This window comes from Argiope bruennichi, chromosome 6, assembly GCF_947563725.1.
Source record: "Argiope bruennichi chromosome 6, qqArgBrue1.1, whole genome shotgun sequence".
Taxonomy (NCBI): domain Eukaryota; kingdom Metazoa; phylum Arthropoda; class Arachnida; order Araneae; family Araneidae; genus Argiope; species Argiope bruennichi.
In genome coordinates, this window is record NC_079156.1 from 90,755,122 (window position 1) to 90,773,560 (window position 18,439).

At 29.1% G+C, this 18,439-nt stretch overlaps 1 protein-coding gene across 1 annotated transcript in view; it reads left to right on the forward strand.

The window, feature by feature from the left end:
* Nucleotides 1–18,439, forward strand: part of LOC129971622 (transcription elongation factor SPT4-like) — a 55,254-nt gene that overhangs the window by 24,027 nt on the left and 12,788 nt on the right. The window contains exon 3 of the mRNA XM_056085565.1: nt 14,179–14,234. Within this exon, the coding sequence (XP_055941540.1) occupies nt 14,179–14,234 (56 nt within the window). The remainder of the gene's footprint in view (nt 1–14,178; nt 14,235–18,439) is intronic.

Genomic DNA, 18,439 nt, shown 5'->3' on the forward strand with positions numbered 1-18,439 from the left:
GATTATTTCATATCCAAGAATTTATTTTATTACCGATTTTTCCATCTTTTTTTAATATTTAGGCAAGCTGTAATATTTGTTTTTGTTACTTTATTGTCCTCCAAAAGAAATATTCTATGCCTTTAGCTAAAAAATTCCGATATTCTTGCGTGATACTTTCTGATGACTATCGATTATTTCTTATCCAAGAATTTATTTTATTTCCGATTTTTCCATCTTTTTTAATATTTAGACTAGCTCTGCTTCCTCTAGAGATGTATTAGAGAGATATGCATTACTTTTATTTTCTCTCTTTGTCTCATAATAATAGTAGCAGTTTGATGAATTAAATTTGTCCCGTGATAGTAGCACTAAAAGAAAATAAATATAGAACGCAATATTTGCTATCAATTAAATTAAATTAAATATATTATTGACTTTTATTTGTGTTTAGATAGCTTTTGTATTCTTTATTGCATTTTAAATTTGTAGGCAGAATCCCTAAGATAACAAGCTTTGCTTTTTTATAAGAAATGGTTTGTGAGTGAAACTCGTTTTAGGATTATTTTTTATTTTTTTTTTTTTTAATTTGGAATATTGAAGATTTTGGAACTTGACTTAGGCTGCCTGAGCTTATGGTACCTCTTTTGCTTAGAGGAATATGTTTTTTTCATAATCTTTGCTTATATGCCCACAGTTTTGTTTCTTCAGAGTCAACATTAAGATAGGATTCACCTTGACAATTATGTTCGGAAACACTTTTCTATATTCCTGATAAGGTCATTTTGTTGCGCTTAAATTATTTTGCAGCAAACGTATTTACACCTTTCTAGAACTTTTTGTTACTCTTTTAATGCTTCAAGAATTTTGTAATTGCAACTGGATGTTTAATTAAAATCTCTCTTTTTTAAAAAATCTCACTTTTATAATGGATTGATATTCAACAAATAGAACTGTTGATTGTGATCAACGAATGAAATTAAAAAATAATAATAATTCCTAATGATTAAGTTAACCTAAAAATTGAAAGATATTTCAAAGTAATGATAGATGCCATGTAAATTTGATTTCAATTGAAGGCTCTCTCAGTATAACATAACTTACATTTGCGTTAGCCAATAATGGCTGTTTTTATATTCACTTGCTTCTGATTTCACATTGAACTTCAGACTAAAACATAAATGGCTGAAGTTTGAGATTATCAATTAATATTTAAAGTAAATGTTCAGAATGAAATTTGTAATCACTTCATCAGCAAGATGAATTGAATCGCATTCTGTCGGGAGTGAAATAGATAAAGCAATCTTTTTTATTATTATTATTAGTGATAAATAATTAAATGGATTTCTTTGAAATCGTTAGTTTCAATAAAGTATTATCTTTTAAGTACTCATAAATAAAGTTCTTTTTAAACACTCAGCTAGTCGTTTATCTCTCATGATATAAAACTGCATTTATTTATATTACTAACAATCAAATTTCTTGTAAAATGATATAAAAAATAGTTTTTGTGTGTTGTTAGAAATCCATAAGTATTTTGATTTCTATTTTAAAAAACCTTCAATTAAAAAATACATATAAATTCTGGTCTTCAAAATCAGCATCAATTATGAAAGTTACCTTTTTCCCTTCCATCTCTTCTATTTAAGCGGATACATAGATAGCCGGTTAGCATAAAATAGTAAAGCATAAGAAAAATCGGCTGATTTTGTGTGGCTAACCATTTTTTAGGCATTAAACAGGTGGATTGGTATAAACATAATTTCGTAATGCAGTATTTTAAGACTAGATTCTTTTAGTGAATTGTGTTTATTAATATGTTATATTTACTGTGATTCTTGAATTCGATTATCTCTCCAACCATGCTGATAATTTGGAGTTGTTAGTGCTGCCATCTAGTGAGTATGTATTAAACAACATTTTATTTACAGCAGCAACACAAGGCAGAAAAGAAAAAGCGTTTCTTTAATATAATTCATCCCAGTATTTCTAAACTACAAAAATTATTTTTTATATAAAAATACCTTTTATATTGTTGGTATATGAACTTAAGTCGTAAATAATGATACGCATATTGTAAGGAATTTCATTCGTTCGTCTTTCCACTAGAAGAATATTCATAATGTTGCAGCAAATTCCTTCTTTATTTTCTGCTTTTAGATATGCATGTCTGTGGAACTGTTTATGATTACTAGTTATTATTTGTGGCAAATGTATGAGTTGTTATGGTAAAAATGAATCTTTAATAAAATGAAATGAAATCATAACGTGTAATGATCAAAATGTTTCTCGTAGTGGGTACACGAACAAAGCCTGACTCGGGGTAAATGTTTGTAAGATTTCCCACCCCCAGAATTGAAATTTATCCTTGAAAGGAAATATATATATTATTTTGAGCCTGCTGGCCTCTTCTCTGTACTCTGCCCTAGGGGATTCCCTTTACGCTACTCCTTCTCATCAGACCGTATACATGAGTGGTATATACATATATTTTAAATACTTGTTTCAAAATGTTCTGCTTTTTTGCCTTTGAATTCAAGAAATATATTTTAAATTTGAATATTTTATTTGTGACCTAAAAGAAAGATATGTTTCTAGGAAAAATAAAATATTATCTTTAAAAAGGGCGCTACTCATAATATATATGTTACCAAAGTACTTTAGTTCTTTGAAATTTATTAAAATTCTGCATTTTATTGAAGAGAGAAAAATTGACAATAATAAGAGGAGAGGGATTAATATGAAAATTTGAGTCCGAAAAACTCGATTGAAACTAGGTTATTTTTATTTATTTATTTATTTTGCTGTCTAAATATACATAAAATACCCGATTAGTTCGTAGATATAAACCACATGTGTTGCATTGAAATAACCAAATCATCCGCATTGAAATAGGTCAGAATCTGCGGCATCTCGCTGTTTATGTGCAAATTTCGTCGATAGGCATTCAGCAGCACTTTAGTGACGTCAAAGTACAGGAAATTATCGACTGAAAAATAAACTGGAATCCGTTCCTGTGTCCACTTTTGTTCACTAGATCACTTCTTGATTTCGTGCTCTTGACGTCACTTTCCGTCGCGTAATTGATTGAAATCAATATCTATAATACTATTCGTTTTAAAAAAAAATTAATAAAATAATGAAAAATTATTAAAATATAATTAAGCTACCCTAGAAAGAAGTAGTATTATTTTTGTTCCTTAATTTTGCTATTCAGTTCATAAGGAATTTAACTAATATTATTGTCCGCTAATGTTTCTAAAATGCCCTGAAGAAAAAAAAAATTACTCGATAAACTATTTTAAAAGAATTCTCATTTATGCTTAAAAATAAAGTGAAAATCAGATTCAGTAATGTCACGCTAAGAAACAAGGTTTTTTAATAGTAATATAGATAGAGTAATATAGATAAATAATTATTACTAATAAATAACGATTACTTTTTTTAACTATCGTGCATTAAATGTTCCAGTGCTGATATATGTTCTGAAAAGTATGTAAATATTTCATATTGCATGTAATTGCGTTTCTAGTAAATGATATTTAAAAAAAAATCTTGATTGCAAATTGAGAACTAGGGCATTCTATGTGTAAATGTGTATTTTAGCCGAATAAATATTAAATTCAGTTCATTAGGGGTAATTGTGTTACGAATTTTATATTTTCTCAAATTAGGAACTTCTAGAATTTTTTCAGCTATTTCCTTCCCTCCCTCCCTCCCTCCCTCCCCCCCCCAAAAAAAAAAAATATTTTAATAAATCATAAAGATATTGTAGAAATTTAAAACTTTATCAAATTTGAAGCATCTTCAAAACTTCTCTGCATAAATTCGTGGAAACTTTTTTTTTTAAATATGCATATATGTGTGAGTATCATTTTAACATCCTATATAGTTCAAAATTATGTTAAATTTTCACCCCGTGCTAATTTTTAAGGATTTTTTTAATTGAGCTATTAATATAAATTTTGAATTGAATCTGGAAATTTGACTGCATAGTATAATTTATTTTTACGTATAATTTATATTTGGTTTTGAAAAAAGTATGGAAACAGGGCAGAAATCGAGTTTTCAATTAATTTAGTTTGAACTTTTATTGCTTATTAACATATCTAATATGCAATAAATATTTCATCATTAATTTTGAATATGCATATGTATCTAATTTTTTAGATTTTTTTTTTTTTTAATTCGGATTAACCAGATTTCCAAAAAAGGAAATATTTTTATGAGCTTTGAATTTGAAGCTTTTTCACTGTTTAATATGTTGATTATATCTACTAAATAAGCTTCAGAATGTTCTATTGATTTAAAGCTCTTTTCATATTGAATTGCGTGATTATATTTTGGTCATATTTTTCATTTTCGAAATAGACTATTTTTCCATATAGAATCTAAATGGAGGAAGAAAAAAAAATTCACATGTTTTTCTGTTGATACCTTGTTCTGTCATTATTAAATTGTATTTAAAAAACCACATATGTGTAATCAAAAATAAGTAAAAAATATTTATCATTTTTCATCTAGCTTACCGTTATATGATGTTCATTTGCTTACTTTTTATATATTTAACATAAGGAGTGAATTTTTAATTTACAATTCAAATATAGTATTGTTACGAAGACCAAGCTTGCAATTTTATAGAAGTTTACGGTAGCGTAATACATTTAAATTATCTTCGATTCATATCGGAGTTGCCGCAATGAAATGTTTTCCTGCTAATGATGTATTTATGTTGTAAAAATACATTTACAGAAACGAGAAACAGTCATTGTTACTTGTTAAGTGCAGCAATTAATTCATTTGTTTCGCTTTAAAAATGCCTAAATTTTTTTTAATGCTAAAGACGAGTGTGTAAACTAAATACATGCAGATTTTAAATACTGCATTTTGCTATTATTATTACTTTAATTATAGTTATACAATGCCCACGACTAATCTAAAAATGCAACTTTTTATTATGGATACAAGTGTAAATTTTTCCATACAAATTTACCTTTCCTATTTTGGGCCATTTTTAAGATAATAATAGATAAACTATTGCTTGAAGAGTCAGTTCATTCTTTAGGTAGTTTTAAGATATCACAGATGAACGTGTGAAATGAAAAAGAAGAGAAAAGGAGAAGGCTATTAGGGGGGAGGGAAAGCAAATCTGGTTCAGTTGCTGGTTATCTGGTTTTATTCAGGTTCGATGTATACGCCTAGTTCTTGACAGCAAAAGTCACCTTTGCGTGTATTTAGGCCTGTAGGGGAAAAGCTTAATCTCTCTTGGTCTGGTAATAAATAAGTAAGAAAAATGACAGTGGAACAGAAAGGCTGTTGTGGGAAGGAAAGAGAAAACGAAAATGAAAACGTAAGATACGGAAGAACAAGATGCATGTGTTAAGTATGCTGTGGTATGTTGCCCGCCGGTGTTATACGACCACGCGTGACGAAGATCCTATCCATAATGTCATCACAGATGACATTCTGCTTAACCTTCAAAACATGAGAAAAATTCAAAGTATAGAAGTGAGAACGAAAGGATTGGCAGCTTCGGTGTTTTCCCAACTGGCTTGATTCGCCCGATTGGCTATGATATGCCCTAAGAGGTTCAAGCGAATCGGGGTGTGTAATGGGACAATTTTTCTTTTCCCTGTCTTTTGTTCGTGATGCGCATGTAATGATGTGTAGGAACTGGAAAATTGCTTTTAATTAAGTTACTACAAAGTGAAACATTTCCCTATATTTCAAATATCCAACTGGCCTAGAGCGCAATGAGTATTATTATGACGGTTTTTAAAAGTTCTAGTGCAGAAAATCAGAATGAAACTACCTTCCGTTTTTGCGGAACTGATCTGAACATCATGTTGAAATGAGAAACAAGTTCTTTTCAAAATAGTTTTAGTTGTCTTATTTTAGATAGCAGCAATTTTCAGAACCAGTGTAAGTGTGTGGTGGAGGAATATGGAGGCTTTGGATTCGGTAACTGTCTCTTTCTCGTTTGAAATAACAATAATTTGAACTTTTCAAATCATTCATTTTTGATATTCGTAAAATACGATATCGAGCTCAATTAAATGAAAATTATGGATTGGATTAGTCTGGTTCATTAGTCTCATATATGAAAGAAAACCTTGTTTATGAGGGGGGGGTCATAAACCAATTTTTTTTCTCGATTTTTGTTCTGAATAGATTTCTACTTATCTGAATTGTTAATAATATATTGTAATTTTGTTTTGATTTTTTTCACTAAATAAATTTTATCAGTATCGTATATTATGCAAAGATTTTTTTTTCAGCAAATGTTTTTAAAAACATTTTATATGTATCGAAAATTTAAGTAATCGTTAATGAAAATTCAGGTGTTTTTTTATTGGACTTTTTAAATAATAAGGTCCTTTGGATTCAAATAATTTCATTAAAATTGTTAAAGTTTTGTATATGATTAATTAATTTCATATAATATCTATATTTTCATATTATATGAAATTAATTTATTTAATTGGTACTTCATTAGATAATTTTGCTTTGTATAGTTAGAAATCATCGGAAGAATATATCAAAAGAAGTGTATCACATATGGGAAAAATTTTATCTTATTTATGTATCGTAATTTAGGTTGAAAAGTTTTAGTTAGTGCATCATGTCTGGGTCTGACATTTTTTTTTTTTTTTTCGTGCTCATGGGTCTTAGAACTTTATAAAGATGATTTTAATTTTAATTTTTAAAAATTCATTAATGCTAATAATTCCGTGCTAATTTATAGTTTGTTTTCGGAATTTTTTATTTTTTTTATTTTCGTTGTTTCTTTAAAACGGTAATGTTTTTGTTGTTGAACCTTGTATAAATTCGTTAATGGTGAATAAAATATAATGAAGGGAAATGTATTTTTATTTCTGAAAATGCGGAGACTAGAAATAAAAAAAAGACCTTGGTTAAGAATTTTTTTATTTCGTTGTTTCGTTTTTTTAGAAATCAATGCTCAATTTTATATTATCGGTTTTAATTAATATCATCAGAACCGGTAATGTTGATTCTGTAAAAAAAAAAATTCTAGGTACTTTTATATTACTGAAAAGATATTTTGGAAACAGCAATCTAATAGTTTCTATAAACATTTTTTTTAAACCAGATTTCCTTCCTTTCTTTGTCTCTGTCTCTCTTCTTCAACTGTAAAACTGATTCAGTTTTTCAAAAAATCGCCGAATAAATCATGAGTTCGCTTTCATTCACAAGAAGACAAAATTAATAAATAATATAAAATAGCGACCCCATTTTTGTTTGAAATATTTTTATATAAATCTAGAAATAGAAAATAATTTTTTAAAAAGAGAGGCATTCATTAATGATAAACAAAGGAAACTTTTTTTTTACATATCTCTGAATATTTAACTAGAAACATTAATTTTCAAAAATTATTTCATAGATTTTAATAAAATTCTTCAAATCAAGTTTTTTCCATAATAATTCTGCTTGCTAATGCTTAAAAGTTTGAAAAATTTGCCATTCCTTTATTGTTCAGTCTGCTCCCACTTGTTGTCGGATCTCACTGTTTGAGGTACCTTGATTTGAAACAAGGTTTCTAAAATGTCTAATTAGGCTAGATTATATGTTACGAGGTCTAAAGTCTCGGCTTCGAAGCCAGAGAATTCAAAATTTAATTCTACCAAATATCCGCTGTGAGTGGGGCATGGGTTCATAATTTTTAGTAAAACTACTATTTGTATTAATTCTGGTGTTGAATCCGACAAGATGGGTGTTGCATTCTTCTACTTATGTGGTTGGAAATCTGAAAAGTCGTTTGTCATTTGATCTGACTGCCCTCCCCATTTACGAGGTCTGCTCTAAAATAAATTTCTTCTTCCTTCAAAATGAAATTTAGTAGAATGAAATTTAGTAGAATTCAGTAGAAATTTTTAGTTCTTAGTAAAGCAGACTAGATTTTTTTTCGTAAGTAAATTCCCTCTTGTAAAAATAAAAATAAAAAATCTCCCCCTTAGCCATAGCTGCCGGGCGGTTATCAATTATAATATCAATTCATTTTACAAATCATGATAGTAACCTTGTACTAGTATACTAATCATTACTTCTTCATTTTTTTTAAACATGATAACATCTATAGACTGTCAGGCTATCTTTAGAGTGCAACTGCTTGACGAAAATATGATTCTAAACTATCTCTAATAAGGTAGACCTTTTAAATTTAGAGCTCCAAATTCGACATCTAGTAACATTTGCGTTGTATGTTTGCGTTGCTCATTTTATAATTTTTTTTTTAAAGAATCGTACCTAAATCATCTTACTAGGAAGTTACGGACTAGAGGTTCGGAAGTTAAAAAAAAAAAAAAAAAAAAAAAAAAATCTAGTTATATTAGGTGTATTTTTCAGGCGAATTGACTAAGAGTAATGATGCAACCTTACAGCATTTTCCGTATTATCAAATATAGTTACATCTGGCAGTGATAAAATAATTCGGTTTTATCAGTTATTATTAAATAGTCAGCAGAAGTTTTCTCCTTTTGGCTTTGTACCTACTCCATATTATCATGGATCAATTGACATGATTTCTTAATAATCTTCGCGAATGGCTTTTCTTTTTTAAAATTGAACTTAGTGCCTGAAAACTATACTATACAATAACAATACCATTCGACTTTATTAAGTATTTACACAATATGGCATGATTTGTGTGTGTGTAATATCCTTTCATGTATAGTATTCTTAACATAAAAACTATTAGCGTATATAATAACATATACGTTTATTATTTAAAATCTTTATTGTCTATTCTCGTCTGCTTTTAATTAAAATTAGAATATCAGTTGAACTAGGCGATAAAAACCGATTTATCTACTTTTTGACATAAGCTATTAAAAATTGTTATATTTTTATTGCAAATTTTGTTCACAACTTTTGAAGTTTATAAGCATGATTAAATCACTAATTTAAAATCAATAAAAACATTGTTAAAAGGCTATTAAAATAAAAAAGAAATTTAAAAATAATAGAATAATTTGACAGAGACAAAATTTTTGTAATTTGAAAATTTTACAGTATTTTTACTATACCGTATATAATAAATAAGGAAAATTTGATTGAGTTCGACCCAGTTGTTTTGGAGATGTGGAGTATGCAAACACAGCCGCAGTGGCTTTTATTTTTATTAAAATTAGGTTAATATGAATATACCAAATACTAAGTTATTAATAATATCCATAAAACTGATTTTTTACTGAACAATGCTCTTTACAAGATATTTAATTCTTTTGACAACAGCGCCCCCTCCCTTTTGAGTTTTATTTTATTACTATATTTTTTTAACAGGTTAATATATTTTTCAACAATGCAGGTTTTTATTTTTCCGTATACTATATATATATATATATATATTTCTTTAAAATAATTTCTGAGTTTAAAAAAAAAATCTTTCTGAGAGTTCTGTGTCTCAAAAATGCAACAAACTATACGGATGAAATTTAGTTTGTTGCTTTTCCTCCAAAATTCTTCTACGGAAAATATGTTTATTCAACTCTATGCATAGGACTTTTTATATCTCTGAATTGCAATCTATAAAAATGGAATTAAGCATGAGGCTTTATTTTTAGAATTGTATATTTAGTTTTCCAATTTAATTGATATAATTTCGGACCAAACCAAACACTGGATTGTTTGTCTGTCCATATTAAGCGAAAGCGATAATTGAAAAACCAATGAATTTAGATGAATAAATTTCTTAACCAATCTATAACCAAAATTGATACATATATAATTTGGGGCTGAATTCATCAACACCTAAATTGTCCTTGCCATTAAAGACTGATGAACTATATAAATGAAATTTGGTGTGTGGTCTTAAAGATCTATAACATGCGAAGAAATGCAAATTGCATAATGGATCTTCTTTACTATTTTATGATGATAAATGTCAAGCGTGCTATCTTTTGACATCATTTGTGTGAGCATTAAAACGATAAATAAAAATGTTTCTTTAATGTCCAAATAAAAAAAGGAAGGGGTGAGAATAACTGCTCATGTATTGCATACATATATTATTATTCACAATATTACTGTGAAAATGAAATTTCCCAAAATGTCAAAATTCAAATGTCTATTAATTTTGTTATTTTAAACAATTGTTTTGTATATTATTATCAATTGCTTTCATGGATTTGTTAACTAGGCTCATAAGTTTATTAATTTTCATAGGTTTCATAACCAGTTTTCATTTTTTTTTGGGGGGGGAGAAGGGGAGAGAATGATCGTTCTTATAGAGTAGAGATTAACAAATAATATTTCAATGTACGAAAGCTCGTAATGGCGAAGTATCATTGAAAGTATATATATAGTAAATCGTGAGGTTTTATAAGTTGTAATAATAAAAATAAAATACGGTGAGGTTCAGTTGTTGCTTCAATTAAATGTAGCTGAATTACTTCTTTTTTTTTCCGTAGATTTTTTTTTATTTCTTTTGAGGTTTACGTTGTTTATGGAAGACTTTGTTATTGTTTCTGTTTCGCAAACTAAAAATAGTTGTTAGGTTACTCCGTTTATTATATCCGTGGGAAGCTTCCCTCTGGATATATTACTGCAACGGATACCTTAGTATAGATCCATAATGAATCAAATATGATCACCTAGGGTAGCTGATGATCCATCAAACCATCCTTGGGAACCCAGTGAGACGCATTCCCACTGTCCAACTAATAAAAGCTTGAATTGCAAAATAATCTTGGCTACTCCAAGCTTTCAAGTTTATCGTTTCGGTGTGAAAGCTAATAAATCTTCTACAGCCTTAAGTATACCGAAGGATGTGGCATTGGGGGTGATGTCGCAATACCTTCGATTTCTTCCCATGGTCTCTTCAAGAATGCCTTGAAGGTATTGAGCAACTGTTTGAAAGATAGGTGGGAAATCAGTGTGTGCAAACGTGACTTAACAAAAAAAAAAAAAAAAAAAAACCATCAGTCTTTAAAAAAACGTTTTTTGCACATTGATGTAAGAAAAGAAACAGCCTAAATATATATTTTTTTGTGGTTTTCTTATCTTGATATTTATATAATTTTTTTCTGCTTTATCTATACCATTCTTACATTTAACATAAGCATGCATAATGCTATTGCACCATATCGAAAACTTTTATCTGCTTGTCGCTTAATTTATTTTCTCGTGTTTAAGTAATTCTAAATACGTTTTTTGCTTTCGAAATTACGATAACATTTGTGCAAGGAATAACATTTCATAATTGTTTATGTTCTTACAGTATATATGGATGGATTACAAGAATCTGAAATTTCGTTATCTTTGAATTAATACTTTTCTTTACAGAGGTTCTTTCAAAAATTACAAATTATCAATGTTGCGATTTTTTGTAATAAGAAAGATCAATAAACCGGTTAAGTCACAATGCTTTTACAAGTGCATAGTGTTTTAGTAGAGATTTTAAATTTTTTTGGAATGAGCAACATGAATATATTTCAGCTTATACTTTTCTACAGCAATTTTCGAAAAAAAAAAAAAAAAATATCTTTTAATTGTTATTGATGCAATATTTTGAAATAAATTTACAGCTTGGTTTTTACCTGTTAACTACGTGTTGCTGCACTGCATACACGTTTACACGTGTTTTTGGCATCATATACATGTTTCACGTGTATAGTTTCGTTTATTTATTTTTTTTAAAGTATCCTTAAGCTTAACAGTCTGGAAGTGGACTTAGAAAACGACACTCGAGAGTTTAGTTTAGCAACATTATGACTATTTTGAGACGGACCTCGTAATGTTGCACCGCGGTCAGATGACGACGAAACCTGAGCTGGCATCCACCTCTCCAAGCTTCCATACCACACAAGCGGGAGAACGTTTGGCGCCAGTGGATTTAGCGTGCACCAGACCCGCTTATACGGCGGTTCTTCGATGGAATCGGTTCTTGAACTTGAAACCCTCCGGCTCCGAAGTCGGGATTTTACCATCAGGCCACCGCGGCCCACGAGCCTCGAGAGAGATTACTGCACTTAGAAATGGAACTAATACTAATAGATTTTTAAGAGATCGAGTACATACCCCATATTATTTCGCGGGATTTGTTACTATAGATTTGTTTTTATGAATTGCTTTATTCGTGCATATAAATAAAAGTTGGCGTGGTTAACATATAAATAACAACTTGTCATAAGTATTTTCATTACATGTCACATTCGCATATGTCGCAACAGGGAATAAAATCAACACAACAACAATGAATAAAAGCATATAAGAGTAGACTTTCATAACTCGTAATAATGTATGCCACCGATCTATAAGACGGCTCCTATTATAGCCCAGTGTTTTTGGAAAAACGAATGAAGAACATTTAAGAAAAACGAATCATCTCATATGGGTTTCAGTAACATTGCCAAAACAATGGAGTAATAACATTTTGAACTAAACAATAAAATTTTACAAAAAAATAATGAAATTTTGTAATTTTTACTTTATATAGCATATTCTGTACATGTTGATTCATTTTGTAATAATTTGTGCAGTAAATAAGGATATTGCTATTTAAGTGCCTTTTTTTATTTTGATGAACGTCCACAAGTTCTATGCTTTCGCTCTTTTGGCAGTCTTCTAACCTGATATTTATCAAATTATTGATAACTTACTGTTAATTTTTACCTAGTATTCTGTTCTAATTTTATGAATAAATCAGTTTAATTCTAGAATTATTTACTGGCATATTGGTAAACAAATAAATATATTTTGAAAAATTTGAATAAAATGTTTATAAAAATTTGATAATTGTAGAATACATTGTATAATTTAAATACATTTAGTGAATCTTTATGCAAAAACGCTTCGCTGCTTTTTCGAAGGAAAAAAGCAGTATTAAAATACTACTTTTTTAAAAATATAATATTATGTAATAAGACATTTGCTTATTTTTACTGTTGAATGTTGTGTAAATTCAAACCAACCCTGCAAATGAGATCCCAGACTATGGGATGTAAACTCGAATTAATGTTACATCATGATAAAAATTACTGTAACATTTGAAAGTCTTCGAGAAAGTATCCTTAGTAAAACTTTTGCCCTTTTTTTTTCCGTTTTCATAGCAAGCTCATTTACAGTAGCATAGAAGTGTGTGCCCCATTTATCTTGAGTTCAGATATCCCACCCCTCCATCAGAAAAAAAAAAAAAAAGACTCGCGCTCGTGTCCCACAATGGCCTGCTCACCTGAGCTTTTGGAGGCCCTCATATTTAGCCTACGCACTTGCTAGAAGGTAAGTGTTTCGAAAACGTTTTCGTATTCGCGACAGGACAACCTTGAAATCCTTAGTGGCCTCATCGTTGGATGGGGCGAAAGGGAAATTTTGATGCAATCATCTTGTGGCCTAAATTAACTATTGGATAAAGTCCTTGAGAAAACCAGAACTTGAAAAAGCGATGAACAGCTCTTAATTGACAATCCCTCTTATTGCCCCCTTTGCATCACCCACTCATGAGGGGATGGGGATTTCTCATTTCGTTTCTGGCATTCTGTTAACATAACATGCATTCTTTCAATCGATTTCTCTTCGTGGAAATTCTAAAACAGGGGGCCTTGGAAGGACAGAAAACACTTAGTATCCATAAAGGTCAAGGTTGCATCAAATCTTCTTATGATGTAGAAGCTCTGTTGAAGGTCATAGAAGATATCTACACATTTCGCGACCTTCAACAAACCTTTGCACTATCTCTTACTAAATATTTTCGATCTGTCCCTTTACACGTGTGTCCTTCCAAAACCCCTCCTTATCTCTGTCTTGTTACAGTAATTTAAAATCATTTTTCACACTCTTCAGCCCACCAGCACTTAAACCTGTTTTTTCTTACCAAATAGTCCCCCCTTCCTATTTCTATTCACCGTTTCTGGTCATTTCACAGGATTTATCTGAGCTGAAATAGCGCTCCTTAAATTAGACAACATCACGTAACAGACTTGACAGCATGCTTGAAAAGAATAGTGGAGGTTCCAATATGGGGAAATTTTGAGGCCTAGAAATTTCCTCTTTTTCTTGAAAGAATAAAATGCTTTAAATGTGCTAAAAGAAATCCTCTTCATCGTACATGATATATTTTTTTGAAAAGTATTGAATCTATATTACCTTTTTATTATTGTTATAATTTTTTTCTGATTTGAAGATTTCTTTATGCATCTAATTGTATGTTACTAATGTTGACTTTGTTTTAAATCTTTCCAGGATGATTGCGTTGATGGGTGGAGAAGACAGCTGGGTTGCTAAATGGCAAAGAATAAGTAATTTTCTTTTTATAAAAGTCGTTATAAATTTATTTGTTGGTTACTTTTAACTGAAATTATATAACAAAATAAGGTCGATTCTGAATATTTATCAGAATATATCGATTGAATTTCTGAGCATTATGAAAAATGTAATTTCAAATCTGCGTTTCTTTCATACAGCTCTTGTTTTGATATTAAAAAGAAAAACGTTGGAAACTTTTTTTATATATATAATGAGCAAGCAGAAGTTTCATATTTTTATATTATAAAAAAGAGTTATATTACAGCTTAGTAATTCAATTTATACCCAAGGTGGCATTCGTAAAATAAGCTTAAAGTGCATTTAATTTATATACGTTTTCTGTATCATAAAGAATAAGTTACATGTACGAAATTCACTTTATCCTGCAACAATAAACATTACAAATGTAACCCTTTATTTACTGACAGTACTTTAAAGTACCGTTTGAATCCGACTAATATCTTCACAATATGACTATTTTTTTCTAACAATATTTGAAAGAACACAAAGAAGTTACTTCCAATAAAAAGGCGTAAATATCAACTAAAAGTAGCATTAAAAATCTTTTATTATTAATTAAATTATTTTAATTAATTAAAAAGTTTTTCTTTCTTCCTGACTTTATTTTGTACCAAAACTTAACTAATAGTTCAAAAATAAATTTGAAAAATGGATGGTAAAATAATTTGGTAAATAAAGGGTTAAAATTGAATAAAATTTAGAATTAAAGGAAACCGAAAAGAATTAATTTTCTTTAGCTTAAACAAAAACAAAAAAGAACTTTGATATCGGTTTTAGTTTAAATCAGGTACTCTACTTAATAAATAGTAACAAAGTTCCATAATTTGTATGAAAAAGTCAATATTCTTGATTATGTTCCTGAAAAACTGTCTCATTGTGATACTGAGGTTAAATCATCGCTGTTATATCGAATAACGTAACCCATACACTGTATTGTTAGACATAGCAAAATATTCAAATTTTTTATATAAGAATTGGACGAATTAGTGACATATGGCATTTTGTGACAACTTAAAATAAACAAATCAGATGGTAATTTCAGAGCAGATGTAACTAAACGAAATAAAAGTTTTATCCCATTAAAATGCTTTAGCAAATTTGACATACATATTTGATAATACAGTGACAAATTTTAATTAATAAATTATTTAAGAGAATTTTGCATTTGGAGGAAGCAATCAAATGAAATAATTTCCAGATTTCGTTGCTCAGTTCAGATAGAGCCAAGATAATTGGAAATTTTAAATGTCACCATTGTGGAAGCTCTATCGAATGATTTGTCATTTTTTGTAATTGTTCTTTTTTTTTTACATATAAATTAAATAAATAATTTCCCTGATAACTTGATTGAAATTGGAATCTCTCTCTTCCTTTCTCTTTTCTCTCTCTCTCTCCCACTTTCTCTTTCTCCCCCCCCCCTCTCTCTCTATCTCTATCTCTTTCTTTTTTTCTTTTTTTTTTTAAGTGGAATGTTCTGAAACTTTAATCAAAAGTTTTCATGGCAGATATTACCTCTAATTTCTAAATTCAGCAGTTATTTTGAGATTTATTTCTTTTTAATAAAAATAATAATTGGTGATAATTTCAATGAACTAAATCAGTTCATATGTAAAATTTGTAATACATATACATCATATTTTTACTTTAAATATATTGCCAGAAAGAAAATTCCTATTGAGTTGAATTCTTAAAGAAAATATTTCACTATTTTAAATGGAAGATATCATTGTTTTCAGCTAAGAGTGACCAGATCAAAGGGGTTAAAAAGAATGGCTTAGTGTGTTCAAGGTGAATATTTTTGTAATGTACAAAATGCACATATCGTTATATTCTTGTTTTATAATGTAACGCACATACATTGATATGCGTCATTTTTTTTCGATTACGGAGATGGCATTCTAAAACGATCATCGTCTTTTTTTTAACAACTTTTTTTTTATTTGTCTATTTTTAATTTTATATCAACGGCATGTATACCACTTTTGAAATGAGCTCTCCCCCCCCCCCCTACTTCTTTGTCTTCTTGATGATTTGACATTGAAATTATTTTCCTGTTTTTGATCTTTTAATCATTAGAGATCGACGTTTGAATAAAACATCAATTGAAAAATTGGTGAGATTAAAACTTTCTCAAAATAACAATCAAAAATGTTTGCTCATTTCAATACTAATAACATACAGTGTCTAAATAATTCTTTGCTATTCTCCCAGCTCATCGCATTTTTAAAGATTATTTTTACATTATTTGCGTAATTGCAAATTTATTGAAGCAAATATACCCAAATTTGTACTCGCATTAATTCAATTCCTGCTGAAAATTGCATTTATATCTCTCTCTTTATATATATATATAAATGCTTTGAAAAAAGAATTTCACTGCTGTTTACATCCAAATTTAATTAATGCTAGAATGCTTTTTTTTTATCTTACATTTTTTTTTAATAATAAAAAGTAGTTTGAAAATTTTGAAGCTATCTCTCCTATCTTTTTATTTAATAAATACTTGAAATTATTGAAGTTTTTATTGAAATTTTTGTATCAGGAATTATAGCAGTAACTTTTAGGGTATCATAAAAGTAGTCCGTATTGCGTTTTTTAATGTTTTAAGCTATTTTTTTAATCATATTATAAATAATATTGAAAATCCACAAAACATTTCATTTATAACTATAATGTAAATGTATTTTACAGTGGGACTTGGTTGATTAGAATTCGATGGTAATTCGAAGCTTTTATCTGCTCCCTTGAATTTCTTATCATTTTATGATAAGTAAAATTAATTCAAATTCATTGGTCAATTCAAAATCGGAACTGAAAATTGCTTTTGTTTCGGAATAGTTTCTGAAATCACAAAAAAGCAAATTGGAGGTGATTGCGTTAATAATGGAAAAACATTTAATTTAGAAAACTGCTATTTAAATCTTGAATTTATTAAAATGATTAAAATACTATGCTGATGCATCCAAAATTGCTTGAAGTTAACCTCCTCCCCCCCCCCAAAAAAAAAATTGTAATTAAAGCGTATCGTAAAATATCATAATAAAAGCACTTTTAAATGTATGGTTTTACGTATTAAATTATTTATTTTAAATATCTACGGAAACAAGTTGCAATTAAATTTATCAATTTCTTCTGTAAATCAGTATCAATTACCCAAAAATACTAATAAAAACCAAGTAAATTTCCATTTTATTTAAAAATTCGGAAATTTCAAAATCACATAGGAAGATATATTTACCGAAAGCAACCATGAAATTGAATTACCGTTGACAGACAAAACTTGAATGTCAGTATATAATAATAGAAATGTGTGACATGTATAGATGAAATTTTGCCTTTTGCAATTGAAGATTACAATGCTATAAATCATGTCAAAACGCCTACCCCCATTCATTTTTATGTATTAGTGAAACCTTATATATGGCATTAACCACAGTTATAACTCCTTATCTTTTAGCTAATATTCAAATTTAATTCATTTTCATACCGACCATATATATTCTGATTTTATCAACATTTGCTTGCACAAACAAGGTGGTGGAGAAACGAAACGTATATATTAATGATGAACCTTTCAGGGGTTTAAACTGGTATTAATTTGATTAGTATGTAATGAAAAAATTGCTTTCCAAATATTTTTGCTTTATTAAAATGTTGACTTCTTAAAATCACTCACTAAGAGGGAGGGCAGAATGATGATCATGGACATCTTAAAATCTCTTAAAGGGGAGGATAAGACCGAGGGGAAAGAAAAAATTTTTGCCGATTCCCTTGTCACACGCAGCTGCATGAGTCAACCACAGAATGTGTTTTGAAGCCAGTTCCTGTTGTCATTAAGCGTTTTGGAACAGATGTTGCGACATACTTTGGGAAAAGCTTACTGTTTTGTTCACCTGGAGTGTGAAATATGTCAAATCTAAGATGCACCAGATTAGATGTGATTGAGATATAATCGTTGATATTGCATATTCGCATTGCATGGTTCACAGCAGTCCTCTGGCTTGGTTTTTAGGAGGATGGCTGTTGCAAAAGTTATGCAATTCATAATCAGTCCCTCGGCTTCTGAAACCGTAAAAGGGTTGCTTAATATTCGGCCCGAAAGGGGAGAGTTATAAAATTGTATAGGTTCTCCTGTAAAAAATGAGTCACAGATTTTTTACTGTTATTTTTTATTACT